Here is a 17475-nt window from a genome sequence, read left to right on the forward strand (position 1 = left end):
TTAAAGCCTTAGTCCCTGAGGTTCGTCTTTATTGTTAAGTAATGTAAAGCACAAACCTCAGCCTGTTGTTGGCTGTTCCTGGAGTTTTTCTCTCTTGGACCACTCTCTCCCTGCCCTTATTTCCCCCTCCCTTGTGGAAAGAATCAACATCTTCTGCTGCTCTTTGAGAGATGTCTCTGGGGATGCTCCACTCTAGGTGTTGGTGCACCCCTGCGCCTTCACTCGGAGGTTTTTACAGCAATACTCGCACGCGACGTGCTTGTCTCACCCACCAACTGTGCCTCAATAGCGTGCACGCGACCTGGGCTCCTCAGTTCCTTCTCTACCATCCTCAGCCTGAGACGGAGCTCTGCAGTCTCACTCAATTATTTTTCACTTGAGGTAGTTAGTTGTTTATGCAGTTTACCTAGTTTTTTTTCAGTCAGACAAGTTTCATTTCTCCCTTCATCTCCAAAAAAAAAAAAAAATTCCTTCCCAGTTTTTGCTGTCAGGTAGTTAGATAGTTTATACCGGGGTTGGCAAACTATGACCTGCGGGCTGGATCCGACCCCTCAGGACTTTGGATCCGACCCGCGGGATTTCTCCCTGTGGCGCCTTTGGCCCCACGCAGCTCTAAGAGGCGGCTGGGGTGGGGGGGCAAAGGGCTCCATGGGTCCCCTTTGCCTCCAGGAACCGCCCCCTGCAGCTCCCATTGGCCGGGAACGGGGAACAGTGGCTAATGGAGCTTTGGCGGAGGTTTCTGGAGGCGCGACAAGGGCAGCATACGTGGAGCCCTCTACCCCCTCTCCCCCAGGGGCCGCGCGCTTCCTGGAGCAGCGCGGGGCTGGGGACAGGGCAGGCATGCAGGGAGCCTGCCCTGACCCTGGTGCGTGCCACTGCCACCCTGGTGCTTTAGGTAAGTGGCACTGGGCTGGAGCCAGAAACCCTCCTGCACCCCGTCCCCCAACTCCCTGCCCTAAGCCCCCTGCCTGCACCTCGCACCCCTCCTGCACCCCAACCCCCTGCCCTGAGCTCCTTGCTGCACCCCAACCCCCTGCCCTGGGCCTCCTGCAGTCTGCACCCCTCCTGCACCCCTGCCCTGAGCCCCCTCCTGCACTCTGCACCCCTCCTGTACCCCTACCCTGAGCCCCCTCCTGCACTCCACACCCCTCCTGCACCCCAACCCCCTTCTCTGAGCCCCGTCATACACCCCACACCCTCCTCTGCCCCAATCCCTTGCCCTGAGCCCCTTCCTGCACACCGCACTCCCTCCCGCATCCCAACACCCTGTTCCGGCCCTGCATACAATTTCCCTACCCAGATGTGGCCCTCGGCTCAAAAAGTTTGCCCACCCCTGGTTTATACTATACCTGGCTCACCATGTTTTAAGAGATGCACTACATGCAGAGAGGCCATCTCTATCTCTGATAGCCATTCTCAATGTGTTCTCTGTTTTGGGGGAGACCCACATCCCCCCAAAATGTGCCCACTTAAGTAAACTGACTAGGACATGAAAAGATAGAGCCCTGAGGCTCAAGTTAATTCTAATGAAGTCCCTCAGACCTGCCTCTGACCCAGATCAGGAGTCCTACTCGAGATAATGATCCAGAGGCAAATCCATCTCTACCCAGAGAATATCCAATTAGATAGCAGACTGCATCCGCCTGTGCTACCAGCTAAAGAAGATAATCCTCCATCTTCTGTTAGAGCACACTCCACCAGATCTGCGTCAACGTTTGTGGCATTCTTACGCAACAGTCCCCTCACAGATATTTGCAAAGCCGCCACCTGGGCTTCAGAGCATACCTTTGCTTAACATTATGCTCTTACTCAGGGTCCACTGATCGACATTCGAATAGGCCAAGCTGTGCTGTCTACAGCTTTCTTACCAGATCCGAAGTCCCTTCCTCCTTAAGAGATACTGCTTTTCAGTCACCTGGAGTGGAGCACCCACAGGGAGATCTCTTGAAGAAGAGGAGGTTACTCACCTGTGCAGTAACTGATGTTGTTCAAGATGGGTGTCCCTGGGTGCTCCACTACCCACCCTCCTCCGCTCTACTTTGGAGTTTGGAGCGGTCTCCGTTGTAGAGAAGGAACTGAGGAGCCCAGGCCACACATGCTATTGAGAGACAGTCGGCGCATAAGGTAGGAACCGCGCATGTGCAGCCCGTGCGAGTACTGCTGTAAAAATCTCTGGGCACAGGGGCGCACCAACACCTGGAGTGGAGCACTCATCTCGAAGAACATCAGTTACTGCACGGGTGAGTAACCGCCTCTTCTGGACCTAACAGGATCCACCTGGTCTAGCTGCTAGGATGAATCAGCAGAAGTAACACTGCATCCATGTGCAGAGTCCTACAGCTCTGTAGCCATGATTTTTTGTATCCTCCTGGTTTTCATTGTTAGTAGGGATGAAAAAATCTCCTGGAGTTGAAGATTTTGTATACCTCTTGAATTGGTTATTGGGTTTGAGTTTGTGTTATATTGATTTTAAGTGAAGAATGTTATTTCTATTTAGCCTTAATCATTTTTATATGTATATAAATCCCATAAAATTCCTGTAGAGCTAAAGAGACTGAGATTTGGGACTCTAACTTACCTGACCAAATAACACATTTCATCTTTGAGGGAGGATAAATGCAGAACTTCCTATGAAGTCAGAGGGGCAGCTAATGTAAAGAGTTAGGGCAGAATTGTGAGTACTGTGCCAAACTGAGGGCTATATTGGCATCTTGCCAGGAGCTTGGGGAGCCCACGTGTTATTTTCAGATAGCGGAGCAGATTGCAGCTACCCTCATCTTTAGTATGAATATCTGGCACATAAAAATTAGGAGCCAGCATGCATGGTCCTTCTTGATCTGAGTGGCCTCCTCAGATAGCATGGTAGGGCCAGCTTATTGTGGAAGCACATCGGTATTAAAGAGGACAGCCATGCATTGCATTGTGGCCATTGCTGCGTTAGGAAAGGTAGCTGGAGAATGCATGACTGACCTGGGTGGTAGTAAAACTGTGTCATTAAATGTCTGTGTAAGTGGTAGGATATTTATTGTCCGGGTTTTCCTGAATATGCTGGTTATAATTTCCTTCATCCCTTTTGTCTTTCCCTGTAGGCGAGAAGCCCTATGTCTGCACAGTTCCTGGCTGTGACAAACGTTTCACAGAATATTCCAGTTTATACAAACACCATGTTGTACATACTCATTCCAAACCATACAACTGCAATCACTGTGGGAAAACATACAAGCAGATTTCCACACTTGCTATGCACAAGCGGACAGCGCACAATGACACAGAGCCAATTGAAGAAGAGCAGGAAGCTTTCTTTGAGCCGCCTCCAGGTTTGTGTTTGGTGTTCCCAGTCTCTGATCTTCCTCCCATAGTAGCAAATAAGATTGCGTCCAGCACACGCCTATGACTATCAGTATTCCACAGAGCCAGGGGAATTAAAAGACAGGTGTGATATTTTCTACAGTAATACTTTGCACTAACTAGCACCTTTTATCTGAGAGTACTAAAGTGCTTTACAAACACTAAGTAAACATCAAAATACCCGTGTGAGGCACAGTAGGTAGATATTACTACATCCATCTTATAGATGAGCATTCAGGTACTGAGAAAGTAATTGACTAGGTCATAAAACAAGTCAGTGGCACAGCTGTGAATAAAACAGAGAAACACCCTTTCTGTGCTCTAACCACTAGATCACACCCGTCTATGAATATCATTTTGAAGCAGGCCCGAAAATGGATAAAATGTTTATTACATCCTAAAGGATTCTTCTAAGTATATAAAACACCATGTGTGACAGTCTATGCTCTTATCTTAAAGGCGCAACCCTGGAGAAGGGAGGGAAAAAAGTGGCTTCACACTATCTTTGCACCCTCCTGATTTTGAGCTACTCCTGAGACCAAAGTGGGCGGCCCTAAAGTTACAACAGCCTTTCTGGGCTGCCCTATGGGTAGTGGGGCTGTTGAGAACGCCCACAGTGCTATGCTCTATGGATCTGCCCCCAACACAGCCCATACAAGATGTCCATTTACTGTTGGCAAGCAGTTTTTCTGTATGGAGGAGCACTATGTAGAAAACGGTCTTTATGGTACTTTAGAGACTAAGGCCTGGTCTACACTACGCGTTTAAACCAATTTTAGCAGCGTTAAACCGATTTAACACCGCACCCGTCCTCACAACGAGGCCCTTTATATAGATATAAAGGGCTCTTTAAATCGGTTTTTCTACTCCTCCCCAACGAGAGGAGTAGCGCTAAAATCAGTATTACCATATCGGATTAGGGTTAGTGTGGCCGCAAATCGACGGTATTGGCTTCCGGGTGGTATCCCACAGTGCACCACGGTGACCACTCTGGACAACAATCCGAACTCGGATGCACTGGCCAGGTAAACAGGAAAAGCCCTGCGAACTTTTGAATTGCATTTTCTGTTTGCCCAACGTGGAGCGCTGATCAGCATGGGTGGCGATGCAGTCCCAAATCCAAAAAGAGCTCCAGCATGGACTGTACAGGAGATACTGGATCTGATCACTGTATGGGGAGACGAATCCGTTCTATCAGAGCTCCATTACAGAAGACGAAATGCCAAAGCGGTTGAAAAAAATCTCCAGGCTACACAGTGCTGCGTGACAAGCATAACGGAAAGCCAAAGAATCAAATGGACGCTCATGGAGAGAGGGAGGGGGTACTGAGGACTCCAGCTATCCGACAGTCTACAGCAGTCTCCGAAAAGTATTTGCATTCCTGGCTGAGCTCCCAATGCCTGTAGGTTCAAACACATTGTCCGGCGTGGTTCAGGGTATAGCTCGTCAATTTACTCCCTCCCCCCCCACGTGAAAGAAAAGGGAAAAAAATCGTTTCTTGACTTTTTTTAATGTTACCCTATGTGTACTGAATGCTGCTGGTAGACGCGATGCTGCGGCAGTAAACAGCAGTATCTGCTCCTCTTCCCTCCCCGGTGGCAGACGGTACAATATGCTTGATTGCTGCAATACCATCATCTGCCCGTGAGTGCTCCTGGCTGGCCTCAGGTGAGGCCGGCCAGGGGAGAGAGGGGGCGCCTGGGTAAAAATAGGAATGACTCCTGGTCATTCCCAGTAGATGGTACAGAACGGCTGGTAACCGTCCTCATCATAGCAACTGGGGGTTGAGCTTCAATCAGCCCCCTCCCTTTCATGTGTAAAGAAAAGATTCTGTACTGCCTGGACTATCATAGCAGCAGGAGGCTGGGCTCCTCTCCCGTGCCACCATTTAATGTCCTGCCTGGACTATCATAGCAACTGGAGGCTGCCTCCCCCTCATTTTATCTCACTAACAAGTCATTGTTTCTTATTCCTGCATTCTTTATAACTTCATGACACAAATTGGGGGGACACTGCCGCGGTAGCTCAGGAAGGTTTGGGAGGAGGGAAGCAACGGGTGGGATTATTGCAGGGAGACCCCCCGTGAATGGCATGCAGCTCATCATTTCTGCGGGATCTGACACGGAGCGGCTGTGCTCTCTGGTTCTCTGGTACACTGGTTCTCTAGTACACTTGCCCCATATTCTAGGCAGGACTGACTCTATTTTTAGAAACCATAAAGGAGGGATTGACTCGGGGAGTCATTCCCATTTTTGCCTTTGCGCCCCCGGGCGACCTCAGCCAGGGGCACCCATGATAGCAGCAGACAGTACAGAACGACAGATAACCGTCATCTCATTGCCAATTTACAATGGCAGCAGACGGTACAGAACGACAGATAACCGTCTCTGCTATCATGCAAAAGCAAATGAATGCTGCTGTATAGCGCTGCAGTATCACCTCTATCAGCGGCATCCAGTACACATACAGTGACAGTAAAAAAACGCTGAATGGGCTCCATGGTTGCCGTGGTATGACGTCTGCCAGACCAATCCAGGGAAAAAGGGCGCGAAATGATTGTCAGCCGTTGCTTTCCCGGAGGAAGGAATGAGTGACGACACTTACCCAGAACCACCCGCGACAATGATTTTTGCCCCATCAGGCACTGGGCTCTCAACCCAGAATTCCAAAGGGCGGGGGAGACTGCAGGAACTATGGGATAGCTACGGAATAGCTACCCACAGTGCAACGCTCCGGAAATCGACGCTAGCCTTGGACCATGGACGCACAACACCGAATTAATGTGCTTAGTGTGGCCGCATGCACTCGACTTTATACAATCTGTTTTACAAAACCAGTTTATGTAAAATCGGAATAATCCCGTAGTGTAGATGTACCCTAAATGCAGTCAGAGTAAAAAGTCAGACTGATTGGAATATGAGAAAATGCATTTTCTTATTGCAAGAAAACAAACCATTTTTTACATTCTTATTTTAGCTGGTGTTGGGGTTGGATATAGAGTAGATATAAATAAGTGATCTGTCCAGACTGGAAAAGCAGTTTTACTACTTGAATATGGGAGACTGCAGTGAAACCCTTCTTAAGTAAATTGCCGCATTCTGATTGCTACTTACAAAGGAAAGATTAGAATGGAAGGTTTCTATTTGCCAAGGTTAAACATTTATTAAGATAATATACTGTTATATCAGTCCTCACACAATGATGCCACTCTACTCCTCTGTGGTTCAGTGTGTTCGTTAATGAATAATTCTTTTAATGAGCTGCCGATTGTGTGTACATCAAACCTTAGTATGTAAAGGTTAATGTTTAATTAAATGAATCGCAGTATTGTTTGCCACCCTTTTTAATATTATCTTTGCTTATAAACTAAGTAAATATGCCTTAAATACCAAAATGTCTGTTTTCTTTTCAATGCACAGGATTTATATGCATTATTCTCCATTTAAAAAGTATGCTCCACACCTAGTAAAACAGTCACTTGAAGCATTTATATTTGATTTCAATAGCAGTTTCCATTTCCTTCTCTCTTTCTCTCTCTTCCCCTCCCCTCTTTACAATCCAGAATTTAAAAATTTTTATCCAGAAAGTTGCTTTTTTTCTTTTTAGCTTTACTCTTATTACTATTAGTATTTGCAATATGTAACATATCATCCTGCCTTCCTTTTATGAAATAGGTCAAGGTGAAGATGTTCTAAAAGGCTCCCAGATAACCTATGTGACAGGTGTAGATGGGGAGGATGTCGTTTCCGCACAAGTTGCTACAGTTACTCAGTCAGGGCTCGGTCAACAAGTTGCATTAATTTCCCAGGATGGGACCCAGCATGTAAGTATTTACCATGGTAAAGAATTTGCTAACAAGAAGATAGTCAGAATTAAAGCTGCTGTTTGTCTTCAGATATTCCATTATGCCTGCTTACATGAGAGTTAAAATCCCTGAATAATGGATGTTTGTATGTATTAGGGCCAGGTTTCACAGCTGGGTCAGAATAAAAATAAGTTTAAGAATGGACTTCCTCTGGAATACACAGGTTAAGCCTTTGTTTGTTCGTTCTGAGCAGAGTATGAATACAAAGCCTTTTTGGCCTTCACAACATCCCATAGCAACAAATTCCACAGGTTGAATGTGCATTGTATGAAGAAGTGCTTCCTTACATCTGTTTTAAACCTGCTGTCTATTATTTGCACCAGGTGACCGCTAGTTTCTGTGTTATGTGAAGGGATAAAAAAATCATTTCCCTATTCACTTTCTCCGTACCATCTAAGATTTTATAGACCTCTATCATATCCACTCTTAGTCATCTCTTTTCCTAAAATGAATAGTCCCAGTCTTTTTTATCTCTCCTCATATGGAAGCTGTTCCATACCCCAATCATTTTTGTTGTTCCTTTTCCAATTCTAATATATCCTTTTTGAGATGGGGTGACCAGAGCTGTACACAGTATTCAAGGTTTGGGTGTCTCATGGACTTATATAGTAGCCAGGGGAGAAAGTAAAATACAGCTCTTACTGGTATGGGACCTACTCTGGATTTAAGCCATGCAGCCAAATGCCTATTCTATTGTGCCCTGCCTTGGTCTCCTCTCCCCCCTCACCCCCCTACAACTGTGAGTGAAATTAACAAGGATGCCAGAAATGGCCCCTAATCTGCCGTCTGAACTGTGGAGTGAACAGCTAAATTTAAACTGTTCTTACGCAGGCAGCAGGCGTCCTGGGCAAGCTTCTCCCTCAGCCAGTCCCCCTGCTCCCTGCTGCAAGCTAGAGGGGAGCTGCTGCAGCCCCTGCTGAGTGCGAGGGGTCGGGGGAATGCATTGGCAGCCTGGCTGGAGGAGGAGGCAGGAGAGAAACCAGTGTGACAGTGAGTTCTCTCTTTCCAAACTTTTATTAACTTTGAGTTTAAACTGTTTTTTATGCAGCCAAAAGAGGTGAAAGTAAGCCAGTACTGAATGCTCCACTTATTTGCCAGTACGCTGCTGCACCTTTTTTTACCGGTACTCTGTATTGGCTTACTTTCACCTCTAATAGTAGCATTATGATATTTTCTCTATCTCCTTCCTAATGCTTCCTAACACTCTGTTCGCTTTTTTGACTGCCACTGCATGTTGAGTAGATGTCTTCGGAGAACTATCCACAGTGACCCCATGATCTCTTTCTTGTGTGGTAACAGCTAATTTAGAACCCTCATTTTGTATGTATAGTTGGGATTACGTTTTCTAGTGTGCAGTACTTTGCATTTACCAACATTCTGTTTCATCTGCCATTTTGTTGCCCAGTCACCCTGTTTATTGAGATCCCTTTGCAATTCTTCTCAGTCAGCTTTGGACTTAACTACCTTAAGTAACTTTGTATCATCTGGAAATTTTGCCACCTCACTGTTCATCCCTTTTTCCAGATCATTTATGAATCTGTTGAACAGCTCAGGTCCCGGTACAGATCTTTGGGGATCCCACTATTTACCTCTTTCTCTCCCTTTGTTTTTTGTCTTTTAACCAGTTACTGGGGATCTTCCCTCTTATACCATGACTGCTTCCTTTGTTTAAGAGCCTTTGGGGAGAGACCTTATCAAAGGCTTTCTGAAAGTCCAAGTATACTATATCGACTAGATCACTCTTATCCACATGCTTGTTGACTCCCTCAAACAATTCTAATAGATTTGTGAGGCACAGTTTCCCTTTACAAAAGCTGTATTGACTCTTCCCCAACATGTTATGTTTATCTGTATGTCTGATAATTCTGTTCTTTACTATAGTTTGAACCAATTTGCTTGGTACTGAAGTTAGGCTCACTGGCTTGTAATTGCCAGGATCGCCTCTGGAGCCTTTCTTAAAAATAAATGTTATGTTAGCTACTCTCCAGTTATCTGATACAGAGGCTGATTTAAGAGAGAGATTACATACCACAGTTAGCGGTTCTGCAATTTGATATTTGAGTTCTTTCAGGACTCTTGGGTTAATGCCATCTGGTCCTGGTGGCTTATTACTATTTGTTTGATCAGATCCCTCTCTCAGGGTTGGAAGGCCTTAGAAGCTTTGCAGGCTTATTTTGCTCACACTCACTACTACACCCCATAGCAAGAATTTCTTTGCATAGGGCCTGGTTTCTGAGGCGTCTTTAAATTCCTTAATAAGCTGTTATGATCTCACAGGTCCAGACTTTACTCTTGTCCAGACTCCTGACCTTCTGAATGCAGGGGCTTGCCAGCTCTAGTGCTGCTGGACAGTTCCCATCACTACTAACTAGGACAGGCTTCAGTCACTGCCAAGAGAGGACCAAGAAGTGCACTGACACTACCACTACCTCAGCACAAAGATCTTTACAGAAAGTTTGTTTTCATTTAAGTGGTAAATAAGGAATTTAGTTGAGATAGGACGTTGCCATAAGAGGTCCATCTGTTTTATTTCTTGTTTGGCTCCTGCAACACCAACAAGACGTATCTGGGAAAATCCTTGCTTTTTATATTTCAGCAAGGCAAGCAGTTGATATACGTATTTAGATCTGAAAAATACCTCCCAAATCTGAATCAAAGATGAAATATACAGTTCTGCTGTAAAACTACAGTAACACTGTTGTAGTGTTTTAGACCATTACTGTAGTGTATTTTTTATGCCCAAAGGTGAAGGAGTGTGGCAGCCTTAACACAGAAATTCTTTGCACTTGTTCTTACACCTCAACTTGACTTTCGTTTTTGGATTTCTTTTCTGTTTGGTAATGCATGTGAGACTGAAAATGTAAAATAAATACTTACGTCTTTGAATTCTTAAGAAAAATTACAATGATGTTTTATCAGGATCTTCTAAGCCAAATGAAAATACAGGTGTGTTTGACGCTTCTGTTAAAACAAAACAAATGTAAAATGGTATTATGTTGAGTTCACATCTCCAACACTTTTAGTGAAACTTTTAGTTATACTGTTCCTTATGCAAGACACTTCTATAATGTCTGAGGTTAATTTGGATGTGATCTAATTAAAACAGAACTACTAAGCAGTTCTCTGACTGAAAGAGGATACATGCTGCTGTTACCTATCCATTGCAGTTTAGTTTTATTTCTGTAAACATGCATTATGGATTAGGAGACATCTGAAAGATTGTGGGATAATAGATTCCAACTGGTAAAAGAGCTGGGATGGTGACACTTTTTGTCCAAGAAGGCTTGGGGAAGTAAAGTGCTTTGGAGGAAATGCAGGAACAAGCACAGCAGGAAGAGTGGTGATGGCTTTTAGAGTCTGTAGCCAGTTTAGCTTAAATGTGATGGCTGGATAAAGTAAATTCTTCAGTGCTACTGAGAATTGACTGCCTTCTCAAGGATAGTTCTGGCTTGTTGTTCATTAACACAGAAATTGTGCTACCAAATGGCAGAAGTGTATTTTATAAACACTATTACATTTTAAGTTTGTATTTTATTTAAACTCCTATTTGGAAACATTTACAAATCTTGGATTGTAGTCTGAAAACACATTGCCATATGACCCAAAGTTAAAACTCATTTAAGACTCAATCAGCAATTAAAATAAACTTGTTTTAATTAAAAAATTACATTGTGTTTCAGGTCAACATATCTCAGGCTGACATGCAGGCCATTGGAAATACTATCACTATGGTAACACAAGATGGTACCACCATCACAGTCCCTGCCCATGATGCAGTCATTTCTTCTGCAGGAACACATTCTGTTGCAATGGTAACTGCAGAGGGCACTGAAGGACAGCAGGTAAAATGTTTTTCTGCATACCTGTGTCTTTTTTCCTAAGATATTTTTAAATATATACATAAAGAAACTTGAAGTATTATCTGCGTCACACAAACATATCTGATTAGAGCAAAGCTTTCCATACATGACTATGTCATTCCTCTCATAATAACATGGTAATGCATTGTTCTGCACTGCCTTACATGGGAGGATCTCAGAGTTTTATATACATTAATTAGTTGAACCTCAAAACAACCTGTGAATAGTGATGAGAGAACCAATTTACAGATGGGTAAAATAAGGCACAGAAAGGTTGTGACATGCTTAAGTCATACTGCAAACCCATGACAAAGCTGGGAATAGAATCCAGAACTAGTCCTGGCTCTTAGTCTCCTGCAAATCCCATTAAGGGACAACATTACCTTAAGCAGAGTAAAAAAATACTTGTTTTTTGGCACATTTTGCTGTACTTTTTTGCCTTTATTCTGCAAAACATTAGATTTTTTTTCAGAAAGATGTATAGAAATTTAGTTATGAAATTCCCTAATTCCTGTTTTTCAGAATATATTCAAATGTTGTAAAACAATCCCCTATTACATGTTTTAAAGGTGTGCTTGCAAATGAGAATATTTATTAATTATTATAGAATTATGGATCTAATAATCACAAATTAAACAAATATACGAAACTATGTGCAAATAATGCAGTCTTTTCTATTTAAATTTTGAAAATATAAAAGCATTTGAACTTTTTTATGGTACCTTATTAGGCTGCCAAAGGAGAGATTTAAATTTAAATGTGAATTCAGTCTTCTACTTCTCAGGACTTAAAGAGGTAACTTCTGATGACTAGCATAGCATCTCCCTTAATTCTGAATTTTGCTCCTTGTGGATATTCATTTTTTCAGAGGTCATGACAGATAAGATTGAAGAAGAGCATGAACATGATGATGATGGTGTTGGTTTATAAAAAAGGTTAATCATATTTGTCTGTCTCTTAGATTACTTTGTTGAATCAAGTCACAATAGTAAATAGGTAGGCCCTGAAGTTAACATTCAACTGAGATTATTGAAACAGATTTTAAATTTCAGCTAGTTTTGATGTTTTCTTTTGCCTTAAAGGTTGCTATAGTGGCTCAGGACTTAGCATTCCATAGTGCCTCATCAGAAATGGGACATCAGCAACATGGGCATCACTTAGTGACTACAGAAACCAGGCCTGTTACATTGTTGGCTACATCCAATGGAACGCAAATTGCAGTGCAGGTAAGATGCTCGTTTTTATTTAGTGCGTGCCCTGTGTCCGGTGGTCTCTGGGCACGTAATGAAATAACTAACAAACTTCTCTTCCCCTTCCCTCTCCCGCCTGCACCCCCCCCCAATAAAGGGCAGTCTGGCCCAATACTTAAATAAATAAATAAATACTAGCATGGATGCAGTAATAACAAACATCCTTATTTCCTTCTTTCAGACATAAAAGTAGCACCCATCAAATTGTAAAATTAATTAAAAATACTGAGGCATATTGAGCCATACCTGGAAAAGTGCTTTATTTATACATTTTCTTGTATATTGATGGAAAGAATATTCCAGAGGCACAGGCCTTCAGTGAGAAGCTCTGCCATCCATCCTTCAAGATTATATTTTGGGATGGTCAGAAATTCCAAACTCCTTAATTTACATTGCCAGGACTAGATAAAGGGATTGAAATGATTCCCCTGGCAGACTTATTCGATGTTATTTATGGCTTGAAATACCAATAGTGACACCGCTAATTGAAATCGGTATCTAGATTTGTGCAGGATTGACATCCCCAGAAATCGCATCTTCTGTTTTATCCATGTAACAACAAGTATAGTTTGGGTAGCAGCAGAGTCACAAGGAAATAAGGGTGTTTGTTATTTCAGCAATAGATATCACAAATAGATGAGGTAAAAGGAAAAGAAAATATCTGGAAATCTCTAGATTAAGATTAATATTGGTAAAAAAATATTTTATAATTAGTAATGAATGGAAAGGAAATACTGAATAAGCCTGTCTTGATTGTTAAGTGATCATCTTCCACCAGTTGCTCTCCGGATGACTTCATTTACCTTACATGTAAATACCATTTTCATTGTCAGTTTCATGTTGATTGTGCAGAATATATTTTGTTATATTTACCTGAGTGTATCAGTGGGATGCTTTGGGGGATCACCCAGACCAGTAATGGGTTGTGTCACCACCTGCCCTTAATACTGGCTGCTTCTGTGCTGCTCAGCTTTGGCTCAGAGCCCTGACATCAGTAGCCTGCTCACAGCACAATGGCCTCACCCTGGCTTCCACCAGCCTGGTTATTCCAACAGCCTCTCCAGTCCCGAGTCTCTCCAAAACCATCCTCCTTGTAGTGTCCAGGGCTTCACTGGTCCCTCACAGAAGTTATTATGGTCATTGCTTCCAAAGAGACTGAACACACACACCAGTCTGGTAGTTTGGCTGATGATTTTACCCTTCAGTTTAATATACAGCACTGAGATGGTTTCATAATAAACAAGAACAAGTTTATTAACAAAAAACAGATATTTAAGTGATAGTAAGTAAGAATAGAAGGCACAGAGATGGTTACAAGTAAAACAAAACAAAACACGCTTTGTATTGACTAAAACTTCTTAATCTCTGTTTAAGCAGGTTCCTCATCTAGAGTCAGTTCCCAGACACTTCATCCCCCTTGGTTGAAGGATCCAACTTTCCCAGATTACAAGAGCTCTGGCCCTTTGTCTCCGTCCTGTGATGGATCACAAAATGGCTTTTTGCTTCTGCTTATATCTTCCCAAAGTTCATTGACCTTGTTTCAAGAGACAGGAAGGCATCCTGGTGGTGCAGCCACAATCCCCTGTCGTGATTGTTAAGTGGTCATCTTTTGCCAGTTGCTCACCTGATGACTTCGTTTACCTTACACGTAAATGCTTTTTTCATTGTCTTTGATCTCACCTTGGTTAATTTACATTGGAGACATTGTCAAGCTGGGCGAAAAAACATTCCTTTGTCTAAGATGGTCTGGTCTCAGGCACTACCTACCTACCAAACACATTTTAGGAACAAATTTCTAGCACACATCTATAATTCTTTATACACTGCCAGTATGTACATCACACAATAATATTGAGGACCAGCATGAGACCAGTTTACATGTGACATCATCTTACATGGTAACTTTTAGATACAGATTATGACAACAGTGAGTTGGGGGCAATGAGTGTGTCAGGCCTGATAAGAGCTATGGTCTGGTGTGCCCTCTGCCAGTTGGTTTTTAAGAGGCTCCTTGGGTCACAATCGGTAACTCTTCAGAAGTGTTTTGACCATTCAAAACTATACATATTTGATAAAGTTAACAGAGAGATTAAAAGCTTCCAAACTCAGAAGGTGACACACCCATGAGAACTATATTCTGTGTTCTCAGATGCATACATCTTAGAGCTCTTATTACAGGTTATTTCCGTTGGAGGTCTGAGTATGAGAGGATGTCATTGTCACTTTTGTTTATGAGGAAAGGAATACAGTTTGAATGGTAATGAATTACAAAGCCTTTCAGTTCTAAGACATTGGTTCTAATTTTGCCAAAATTGGGTTCTGTGTGAGGGCATTTCAGTAGTCCCTCTGAAATTAGTTATGCAAATAACAAAAAGTAATAGTGTAATTAGCCCATCTTGGCACGCTCAGCAGAGCATCCAGTGATTGAATGGGCAAGGAAAACAAATGGCCCTTTCACTCACAGCAGTTATCACTCTGGGTCAGAATTGAAGTACACTGGCAAATCAGTCTAGGAAAGCCTGTTTAATTAACACTAGACTGACATTTCCAGTAATACTAGTTAGACCGAACTAGTTTAAATTCAAGGTGTAATAACCCCCCCAAAAAGGAATATAAAATAGGATTTGTATGTTTAAATTCCCACATACTGGGCTGAAAATGTATCCCCATAAAATATGTCTCATATACTGTAAATTAGTTTTGAAAAATTACTCTTAAATATTTAATGGAGAATAATAATACTATGATCTTTTAAATTTTGTTAATTTTCTTATTTCTAGAACTGGCAAGGCATGTGGAAAGCAGGATTAACTGAACACTTTCGTACTTGAAAATGTATTACTTCTTTCTACACAGAAACTTGAAACAATGCCCAGGCTTACTGATTTCCTTAACTGCTTATCAAGAACATTAAAGTGCATAAGCAGCCTGCCAGTGTCTCTTAGCAACATAGTCTATCAGATATTCCAAACTGCCAGTATTTGGGATACAGTGAAAATCACTCTCAGTGCCATGTTTACTGGATGGAATAAATATTCTGAATCTGCAATATTCAAAATTCGGATTCAGGAGTGTGTTCAGCTCACGCCAGGTAACAAACTGACCATGTGCTGACAGAGAAAAAGAAAATGTATCACATTGTGAGGCAAAAGTGTCAGGTTTGCAGGCTTCTAATAGTATTTATTTACTGGCCTTTTTATAGGCAAATCCATTTATTTATTCTGTTGTATCATGTTCTTTCTGAACGTCTTACTTTCACTAATTTCATAGCCTTTATCAGTACTACATAATTTCTGATAGTCTTTAGATGCAGAGGAAAATCTATATTAATAAAAGTTTCAAATATATATCAAAATACCAAAGAGAGAAAATTCTATAGTTACCACTTAAGAACAATTCCTCCACCATCCCCCTATACTAATAAATGTGTTCCATTGATTTCTAAATATTAATAAGGCCAGTAAAATGATACATGCCCAGAGTGAAATCCTGGTCCTGTTGGAGTCAACGGCAAAGCTCTCACTGACTGCAGTATAGCCAGAATTTCTCATCTGGTTATGATAAAAGCCACATTTACTTGGACTAGGGAACTATCCTCCGAGATCTAGTCATCTGTCATGTAGTCTGTTTTGACTCTTTACTTTGTCTTCACCCTCTCTGCTACTTGGTAATGGCTAATAGGCAGGTTAGTACAAGATTACTTTTACTTTTTCAGCCCTGAGTTCACTGATTTAGAACACTTCGAGAACCATTTCCAACAACAAAAAATCAGAGTTTGATGGAATGGTTTCTAACAGTGATACTGAAGGTCCTGTAGCTGCTGCCACAAGAGTCTTCTTTTTTTTAAACTGCTGCAGTGTTGAACGCTGTCATCACTATTTTCCAATTTTTCAATTTCATCAACTTGAATTTTGCCACTTGTATAAAAAAAAAAGATGCCATTTTTCTCAAAGTCTTGTTTATATGCTGAAAACTTAAAAGAAAACTAGTATTATGCATTTTGGCTTGTGAGTATTAATAGGTCATTATTTAGCACCTGCCTTGCTTGCTGAAAACCTTATCTTAGCAGTTTCTTTTAATATCTGCCAAGTTGAAAGATTATCTCTAAAGCATGTGGTGAAATTTGTTTGCAGTGCACCAAGACTTTGAAGGCCATTCGGCAAACTGAGCTTAATTCCTCGGGTGTATTTTCATTTTGATAACTGATTAGATAACTGTTAGTACATATTATTCAGAAAAATCTGACAATACTGGCTATCACAATTACTGCAGAAAGGAGGATTGACTGGTGTAGTTTTTGCTTTTCCCCTTTTCTCTCATAAGAAAACAGTGATCTATCTTATGCAACGATTTTGATCAATTTATGTTTTTCACATACCATTGTTTCAGCTTGGAGAGCAGCAGTCTTTGGAAGAAGCCATCAGAATAGCCTCCAGAATACAACAGGGTGAAACACCAGGGATTGATGATTAACTTCTAATACTGCTACAAGAACAATAGAGCAAATGATATTTTATTTTCAGTCAACAAAGGTCCATGCCAGCTGCAATCCATAAAAACTTTGATGTTTTCCTGCTCATTCATACAATGTACACATTTTATGCAAGAGCGAAGAACATTTTAAAACGCGCATAACTTTTGTGTACATGACCCATGGAATAGACCAGCACAATCTTCTCAACCCATTGTATATCAAGAAATATGAAATTAGGATTACATAGTAAATTTCCTCATTATCCTTTCATCGGATTTCAACCAGTCTACAAAAAAGCAAAAGCTGATGTAGAAATATTGGAATGATTTTTTAATATAATGTGCAGAATAATGAAGGCATTATTGAAGATTTCAGATGTTTAAAACATTATACCAAATCATTTCAGGAACTCTTACAGGTAATAAAGAAAGTAAAGCATTTTAAATTGTCTCCCATAAATAGAAGAATCTTGGAGTTGAGCCTACTGTAAATCTTTGCATTTTGATTTGCATTTCATACAGATTTGAAGATTCTTCTTATTTAGATTCCCTGCCCAGCTCATTCATTGTAAATACAGACTGTTAATGCTGGAAGTGCTAATTATATTATCTTAAAAATGGATTATGTACAAAAGAGAAACTTTGGTTGTTCAATATTAAAGGAAGTAAATCTAATTAT

General features: G+C 41.7%; 1 protein-coding gene across 5 annotated transcripts in view; it reads left to right on the forward strand.

Moving 5' to 3' along the window:
• ZNF143 (zinc finger protein 143) overlaps nucleotides 1-17242 on the forward strand; it is an 87658-nt gene extending 70416 nt beyond the window's left edge. For all 5 annotated transcript variants that reach the window (XM_050955068.1, XM_050955067.1, XM_050955066.1 and 2 more), the window contains 5 exons: nucleotides 3090-3317; nucleotides 7023-7171; nucleotides 10894-11055; nucleotides 12156-12299; nucleotides 16713-17242. In XM_050955068.1, the coding sequence (XP_050811025.1) occupies nucleotides 3090-3317; nucleotides 7023-7171; nucleotides 10894-11055; nucleotides 12156-12299; nucleotides 16713-16796 (767 nt within the window). In that variant the 3' untranslated portion in view covers nucleotides 16797-17242. The remainder of the gene's footprint in view (nucleotides 1-3089; nucleotides 3318-7022; nucleotides 7172-10893; nucleotides 11056-12155; nucleotides 12300-16712) is intronic.
• Nucleotides 17243-17475: the final 233 nt, after the last annotated feature.

The sequence above is a fragment of the Gopherus flavomarginatus genome, chromosome 5 (assembly GCF_025201925.1).
Source record: "Gopherus flavomarginatus isolate rGopFla2 chromosome 5, rGopFla2.mat.asm, whole genome shotgun sequence".
Taxonomy (NCBI): Eukaryota; Metazoa; Chordata; order Testudines; family Testudinidae; genus Gopherus; species Gopherus flavomarginatus.